This window comes from Limulus polyphemus, unplaced genomic scaffold (assembly GCF_000517525.1).
Source record: "Limulus polyphemus unplaced genomic scaffold, Limulus_polyphemus-2.1.2 Scaffold871, whole genome shotgun sequence".
In the NCBI taxonomy this organism is placed as follows: domain Eukaryota; kingdom Metazoa; phylum Arthropoda; class Merostomata; order Xiphosura; family Limulidae; genus Limulus; species Limulus polyphemus.
Genome location: NW_013666481.1, coordinates 264,935 through 273,818, shown reverse-complemented (window position 1 = coordinate 273,818; position 8,884 = coordinate 264,935). Strand labels below are relative to the sequence as shown.

The 8,884-nt window shown below is 30.9% G+C and overlaps 1 protein-coding gene and 1 long non-coding RNA gene across 2 annotated transcripts in view; one reads left to right on the top strand and one right to left on the bottom strand.

Annotated features, from left to right (window-relative positions):
• Nucleotides 1–3,212: 3,212 nt before the first annotated feature.
• LOC106460965 (26S proteasome regulatory subunit 6A-A-like) lies at nt 3,213–7,336 on the bottom strand. The gene is made up of 4 exons (XM_013920726.2): nt 7,256–7,336; nt 6,247–6,372; nt 5,859–5,966; nt 3,213–3,320 (listed from the first exon to the last, which is right to left on the bottom strand). The coding sequence occupies exons 1-4, from the start codon at nt 7,307–7,309 to the stop codon at nt 3,231–3,233; spliced, it is 378 nt and encodes a 125-aa protein (XP_013776180.2). The 5' UTR covers nt 7,310–7,336; the 3' UTR covers nt 3,213–3,230.
• The window catches only part of LOC111086133, a 23,333-nt gene continuing 18,883 nt past the window's right edge, over nt 4,435–8,884 (top strand). The window contains exon 1 of the long non-coding RNA XR_002610896.1: nt 4,435–4,517. This is a non-coding gene — a long non-coding RNA (uncharacterized LOC111086133). The remainder of the gene's footprint in view (nt 4,518–8,884) is intronic.

The window sequence follows — 8,884 nt, the reverse complement described above, 5'->3', positions numbered from 1 at the left end:
CTCGTTTAGCTTTGCGCGAAATTCAAACCAAACCAAACCAGTCTACAAAATCAGATTGCTACTCACAGCATGCTTGGATTGTGTTAAAACGAGTGCTAACTTTTTGGACCTTCACAGGGAAGCAAAAGAAGTGAAAGGAAGGTTAAAATACTGTATGCCTATAGATATTTAGAATAGAAACAAATTGGAGTGAAATTGTACAGAACACCATCAAAATGAGATCAATGAAGGAAGCTTACAGTGGTGTGTCTGTGGACTTATACTGCTAGAAACCGGGTTTTGATACCCGTGGTGAGCATAGCACAGATAGCCCTTTTGTAGTTTTGTACTTAATAACAACGTCAATGAAGGAAAGAGTGTAATACTTAAAATGGCGTCTAGTGGAAATACGTACATTAGAAACTTGAAAGAGACTTTGCTTATTACAGTGATTCAACGTTAATTACCACTTTTAACGTAGTAAACTCGTGTTTTGTTGTCTACTTTATGAGTAGTAATCATTTAATTTCTATTTTTAGAGTGATAAAAGAAGATGGTTACTATACCTAACTCCTTCAAAATTGTATCCTGGATTCACTAGAACATTGTTAAACTTGTCATAATTTCTTTAAACAACATAAGTTTGCAATTTTAAATACTGACATGTATATATTATTCAACTATTCCATCTGTTTTAATCAAAATAAAGACAGATTTTTTGAGGGGGGTGGCTTTTCAATTATGATTATTTTACTTCCAACTTGAAAGGGGAAGAGTGAGAATGGGAGAGAATGAAGCCGTTTCTAGCTGGCTGTAAAAAACTGAAACTATGGTTCTCTATATAAATTTTATCTAATAGTTAGAGTTTTTATCAATTAATAGCCCCATATTTTCAAAATTCTCACTATCAATAATATAGCTTAATTTATTTTAGACAACATAATGGTTGTTATAAGCTAATCATTTTGTCTCCATTTTCCTATTGGCACATTTTTTTTTTAGCATTGTGTTTAAATATTATCTTTAGCTAAAATGAAAGTGAAGTTAATAATAAATTAAAGTATTCTTAAAATCGCCAACGATGATTGTAAAAAGTAAAGTATAAGGAAAAGCTCAATCTAGTATTCCCAAAGAAGGAGCTTCAACAAAACATGTATGTACTAATTACCATGTAAGAAATTTGTCCTTGTTGTACCGTCCTAAAGTCTTTTATCCGATATATTTACTCTTTTTTATTATAAAAATACAAAATACTATGGTTAGCACTACTCTAAAAACTCATATTGCCAACAAATATGCCATGTACACATCTCTTTTTCATATGGTAAATTTAATCACTTCTTTGCATGTACATATTTTATCACGATTCAGTTGCCTTTGCTTGTTATTTTTGTTGTTTCTTTTTCCGGACCGCCCTTAAGTTTCCTAAAAATTAATATATTGCCCTTAACCTCTTTTTTCCCCAATAACAACTAAATTCAGAAATAAGGATATTTAAGAAATATAAAACATAAACAATAAAAATTATACTTAAAATGCGAAGCATTAGGCTTACCTTACTCTTAAAAAGTTATTTTTTGTTTCTTGATTACGTTTCGCGAAGTTTCCCGTTAACTTTTTCAGATATACATTAACTATCCTGGAGAACTAAGTAACTCCAATTACTGAGAGTTATTGAGTACGTTTAGAACAAGAGCCACTCTTTTATTGCAACATATGTGTCTATCTACTCTTGGTCTGTTTGGAACAAATTACATGAATATTTGAAACAAGAATTACCAATTCTGAGATTGTAAGTTTTAATGCCGAATGTATGGCTTCCAAAAAAGATAGCTAATGTGAGGTAAGTGAGCAGCATTGTTCTAAAATCCTCATGACTCTAAAATGTAATAAGTCAGTCTTATCAAGTATCCACAATATCTGCTGATTTTAAGCTTTATATCGATTGCTCAAGCAACAATACTAGTACTACTATTTCTGTGAACTAAGAAACACGATATGAAGTTTGTCTTTTTAGCCTAGAATTGCGTCACATTAAATGACTACAATAAACTTCCCTTTCTTCAACATGAAATCAAATCAAAACTAAAACCACAACAAATGAATAACAGTTATCTTTATCCTGACCACTCCATTGCTGTCTGTTTTATAATTTACTGATACTGAGAAATTCGACTTTGACAAAAGCATTTCTATAGCTGCTGATAGCGACCAGAAAGAAGTCTTTTGAGTAGATTTAATGAAGATGTGGTGAATTACTTCAGACGAGTTAAGCTAGCATATTTTGGAACACATCTGCTGCTAATACTAATAAATTTTCTAAGTTTATAAACTTCTTTTTAGATGCTTTGTTTGTTTTTGAATTTCGCGCAAAGCTACACGAGGGCTATCTGCGCTAGCCGTCCCTAATTTAGCAGTGTAAGACTAGAGGTAAGGCAGCTAGTCATCACCACCCACCGCCAACTCTTGGGCTACTCTTTTACCAACGAATAGTGGGATTGACTGTCACATTATAATGCCCCCACAGCTGAAAGGGCAGGCATGTTTGGTGTGATGGGGATTCGAACCCACGACCCTCAGAGTACGAGTCGAGCTCCCTAACCACCTGGCCATGCCGGGCCAGTTGCAGAAGTAAAACAGCAAATGTAGGATAAGTCCCAGAATTTATCCCAAATCTTCTGTGAAAGCATGTTAATCTACAAAGTAAGGAGACAAAAACAAAAAATTAGAGCTAGCGATTTCAATTTTTTAACTACTTTATCCAAAACAAATATTAATAAAACTTGTATCAAAATAAAATTTAAAAATCTCAACATTTCAATTATAACTATTTTGGAGGTAATTTGAGGGGATGGATCATACATAATACTTCAAACCTTATGTCATTTTGCCCCCATAAAAACTTGGGATACTATGCTGAAAATGCTTAATATATAAAATCTCATTTCCTACTAATGTAAGTCATTATTTGACAAGATATTAAGTCCAGAGGGCTACCTATAGCTCCATAAAAAGATATAAATAAAGTACATCAAGTGAAAACTATATTATTTTTAAAGAATAATTTGCACTTTAAAAAATCATTACCATCATTAAAATATATATAATGAATGTTGTTTGGCAGATTCTGTATTCAAAAACTTTGCCCCCACCCTACTATTAGTATGGTGACCATCAAAATCTAGATTATTCAAATGAGCAGATCTTGTACCAGAATAAAATGTATTTCTTGGATTGTAAAGCTACTTAGTTTAAAACCAAATGTTTTTCACACTTACCACTAAGTCCCCAGGCTTTAGCTTTTCTGCATCAACTAACCCAATCACTGGGAGGAAATATGTCTAGAATTAAAATAAAACATAAAATGTATTTATACAGATTTAACCTAACAAATACAGTAATACTCCTATGATATGTTCATAACATGATTTTGTCTTTATTTTTTAATATGTCAAGTTTTTCAATTACACTTGTATGGTTTCAAAACACCACAAAGTTTGGTGATTTGCATTTAAACCAGAGTGAATAGATTTCAATTATGCTTGTCTTAAGTCATTAGTGTTCGACCTATTACATTTTTAAATGCATTGTCAGCAAGAGATATGACAAATATATAGTGTGGTTGGAATACTATTATTATACACTCTTCCAATTCTGAGAATCCCAAAAGGACTAGATAAAGAATTTAGTGTTTATAAATGTAATAGGCCTTGTACTAATGTCTTATGACAACCCTAACTGTAATCATATTTTGCTGGTTTCTGTAAAAGGTGTACACACCATAACAATTGTTGTTGTATCAAATGACATATATAAAGTGTTCTGACCACTACTGTGCTTGTTGTATCCTAGCTGGCGTCAGCAATGGATATAACAAATATAGTTTGGTTGGGATACACCATTACACACTCTTCTAATTCCTGAAAATCCCTAAGGGACTAAATAAAGAATGTAGTGTTTATAAATGTAATAGGCCTTGTACTAATATCTTATGACAACCCCTAACCGTAATCATGTTTTGCTGGTTTCTGTAAAAGGTGTACACACCATAACAATTGTTGTTGTATCCTAGCTGGCCTCAGCAATGGATATAACAAATATAGTTTGGTTGGGATACACTATTACACACTCTTCTAATTCCTGAAAATCCCTAAGGGACTAAATAAAGAATGTAGTGTTAAAAATGTAATAAGCCTAATACCAATGTCTCATAGGGATTGTAAATATATCTTGTTTAATAATTATAAATGTCAGATGGTAAATCTTGTTACACATACAGTACACCACTGATTTTCCAGCACCTTTTTTTTAATCTGGCTAAAATTAAGAGAACACACTTGAAATTCCCGTGACTGCCAGACTAGTTCACTGGGCAGCCACAGATGGCATTGCGTGTGGCACACGCTCTTTTGGGACATGATACTTACATTTTAAGTACATCACTTTCATGAAAATTTTCTTATAAATATTAAACTAGGGGATCAAATTGTTTGAATGTTTTCATGAATGTTGCCAAGAATATGTAGTTTAACATATTAGTAGTAATCCTGATGGCCCTCAACTTCCAGACCTTTGTGATTAGCTCTACAATTCCAGTATAATACTAAAATTTGCCACTTTGGAAGTGGTACTATTGCAACATTCTTTTTAAGTACAGTAATTAGTAAACATTTTTCATTTATACTGTACTAATAAACCTGTATCATTTATATCTGTACTAATGTATTTCATTAATCATTTAATTTGCATTTAATATTTGTTTTATTTAAGTTTCCAGCAGACCATGGTGCTTTAGAGACATGGAAGGGGTATAATTAGTGGGTCAGAAGTGTATTGTTGAATTATTATTATGTGACCTCTGTTGGTCCGGCAAAATGGATAATCCAGTAAGGCTCTGGAACCAAGGGTGCCGGAAAATCAGTGATGTACCTGTACACAAGTACGAACAGATGCCTGCTTATTATGAAACTACACAGCTCAGATTCTGATCAGTTCATCAAGTTTAATTCTAAAAATAAATGCCCTTATAAACATCCAATTTAGTTGTTGTTTTTATTCATATTTAACTGGACAGCTAAATTTGGTGTAGTAATATCATTTATTTCTAGCATTAATATGTCTTTTATATACTTCAGTATTTACTACAGAAATTAAGTAAGTTTATCTTTAGTCAACAAATACCAATTTTAAAACCATCAAAATGATCATAAGATGGTCTTCAATGATTTGAAAACTTGTGTATCTTTAAACTAGGCATTGCGAAAACAAATTGCATGTGCAATAAAGATAAATTAGGCAATAATTTGACTTCAATTACATAAAAAAGTAAATGAACAGCATTTTCACAAACAACATATTGGAAAATATGGGTTGAAATAAAGGATAACTGATATGAAATCCACCTGAACGATAAGTTCAAATGATTAAACATAAGCAATCAATTACTCGTGAATTATAGTTTGTGCATGTTCTATTGATGACAAGAAACTCTTTGACATACGAGTTACTTTTATTAGAAGCTGAAAAAAGAATATAAAAACATCATTTTTTAACAGGAATATTCCACACATTTTGCATGTGTCTACAAACACATTTGTCCGTTGTGCTCAAAAGATTACATGGGTTCCACAACTTGCAAATTTAAGCAAGTGTGCAAAAAAGATTGTAATATTCTCGTGCAAAAATATTTTGTGGTTCATTTTTTAGTTTCTAATGAAAAAAAATTGTGTATCAAAGAGTCTCTTCCCATTAACACAATATTGCCCATGATTTTTCAATTAACCTGTTACTAAGAACTTAAATTCTCTTGAACTTTACTTGATCACTTTGTATTGACATTATGAATTATAAAAAGAAGTCTGCAACATAAACCTACTTACTTGTCGAGTAGATGTTTTAATAACAGCACATTTCCCCTTTCTCTGTGAATCCAGGTCTACATTTGCTCCATCTTCTTCCCCTAAATCTTGAGGGTCAACATCAAGTAGCTGAACAATAAAACAGTAAACATATAAATCATAACAAAATATAACACAATTTAGTTATCTAAGCTATGTAATTTCTGAATATAAACTGGATGCTTTTTTGTGTAAATTTCAGTAATTTATTTTACAAGAACCTTCTTTTAAAATAGCAGTAATCTGGAATAGTTTTCATCCATACACTAAAACTTGTAGCATTAGCTGTTACATGTAAGGCAAGAAGTAATACTGATTATATAAGAAACTAATGGTAATTTCTTGTTCCAAGTATTAAAAAACAACATACCTCAATCACATTAGATACAAGGTAGGGTAATGTTTTGTTGACTTTTATTTTTTCAGTATTTTCTTTGATCTTTTCTTTCTGGGCCTGAAGTTCGTGAGATATCCTCATCACTTCACTTTTCATGATCTATGGAGGTAAACAACATTAATCGTTCCAGTCTTCATATATTAAAGACTATTTGACTTAATCTAACAAATGCTCACTGTACTTCATTTAAAAAATAAATACAATAAACTGTATTACATATACATACAATTAATTTAGGTAAATACACATATCTGATCAATAAAATGAACTTCCAGAACAAGGTGATTTTATGCTTCACCAACAGATTCATTCAGAATTTTCTACTAATTTTTGCCCTTCTATTTGCCAAGTCACATACCAACAAAAAGGACTGTTTGCTGTGATTAAAACAAACCTTGGTTCAAAATTTAAAAGCATTCTAAAAAAACATTTTGAAGCATAATTGCTATTAAAAATAAAAATTAATAAACATTATTTTTTATTTATTATACAAGTCACAATGTATATCACAACAATAGATTTTGCTCAAAAAAATTTAATGTCACAGCTTATAGATAATTGTGTTAAAAATGTCATGGGCGATTTAATAAAGTGTTTTTTTATGTGCATAAATGTATGATTGCAATGCATGCATATCTGTATTTGACTCAGGTCAAATTTGTAATAAGTCAGGCATAACCAATAACAGCCTCATTTATCAAACTTTGTGGCAACAGTCGATTTTATCAAAGTCAAGGAGTTTAGAAAAGGCTCTCTCTCGATGAAAGATAAAGGGTGTATGATAATATGACCTAAATTTCTTATCCTTAAAACTTTGTTTTGGTTGAACATCCAAAAACTAATTTTAATATAGCAGTTAGTGAATAAATAACAAGACTGAAAGTGTTGTTATTCACAAAGAATTACAGATATGGGATGTTGCTTACGAGTACAGTTTCAATGATATTTGGCTTTGAATTCATAATAGTGTTACGGAGTTTACCTTGACTTCATTATCTAAAAGTCTAGTCCGACCAATAATGTCATCTGTAGACATTCGAAGTATTTCTTCACCCACAGCATCCTGCAAGAAAAATTCCAGATTAAAGTAAGCACACAAGTTGTCCATTTAATTAATTAAGTTGTCATATTAACATCTTATTAACTCTACATCAAAAGTTTTTCTATTTTAATAATGTTTAATATATATCTAAACAACTTATGAACAAATACTTCTAAAACACACACATTGTGTAGATCTTATTTTTAAATCATATTTCTGAGCTTTTCTGCAAAACTGTAATATACGAAACAATGACACGCAGAAAAAGAAGATAGAATTTAAATATGTACTTTGTTTAAAACTTGAACTAAAAACTTTCTTATGCACATGTTTGAATAACTTTAAAATCATGCTATTGTTCTGATACAGAAATCTAGAAACATAGTAAGAAATGTGTCACTTGTTACCACAAGTCACCAAACCTTTTCACTTATGTTTGTGTTGGGCTGTCAACACATTTTAATGAGTCATTTGCAACACATGATCTTATCTTTGGATTTAAAGCCAATCATTATACGACTGACAATCAGAGTGCAAGTAAGACATTAAATTCTTTGATCAAGTCAATTAATGTGAGTACAATGTAACTGAAAAACATACGACCACCACTCAAAACTTATTTCTCTTCTACCCAGAAACCACTAGGATATTCCTTTTTCTAACAATCTTCGATAGCCCACCTTTAATTCACCTCTTCTCCTATACATACATCTTGTTTATATATTCCAAATAAATAAAGATATACTGGTTATCCATATATTAAATAATTCAAAACAAAAAGTTCTGAACACCAATAAAACACTTGGCACCTTTTCTGAGGCTTTATTAGGTTAATATTTTGTGTTCTTTTTCTCATTTTGTTTGTTTCTTTTATTTTCTCTTCTTTACCTTTCACTTATATTTTTTTACACAATCTTTCACATTTCTTTTGATTTATTAACTTCATGCTATAGTTCTAAAAATCAAGCATTCATAGATTTACATGTCACATGTTTACTCTAACCTTCAGTTGTCTACATAAAAAAAAAACTACAGTTACATGTTACATTTATTCTAACCTGTTCTTCACATAAAAAACTACACTTACTACAACTTATTTTTTCAGATTAATGACACTTTATTTAAACTTTCCAGTTTTACCAACTGTTTTTTACCTGATTAACAATGTTAGAGAAACTGAATAAAATTTGCTTTCCTGTCAGTTCAATTTTCATTTTTTGTTTTAATTTCATAACTTTCTGACAACAGATTAATGGTTTGAGTCGTTGGCCTTCATACACACATTCTTATTTTCCATTTCCACAAATACTTCTAACATTTAAAACTTTCAAACCTTGAGAATCCAAAGATAAAATTATCTTAGAATTAGTTCCTTCTAACTTATCCTATATATATCAGACTATAGTATACTCAATACATTTGTCATTTTCTACTTTATTTCTCAATAACTGTACACTTTTGTTTCGGTGCTACTATAGCGCGAGGTCTACCGCTGCATTATCCATCCCTCATGGATATCACACATTTCCATACATTTATTTTAGCGATAAACAACTTAATTTGTATATA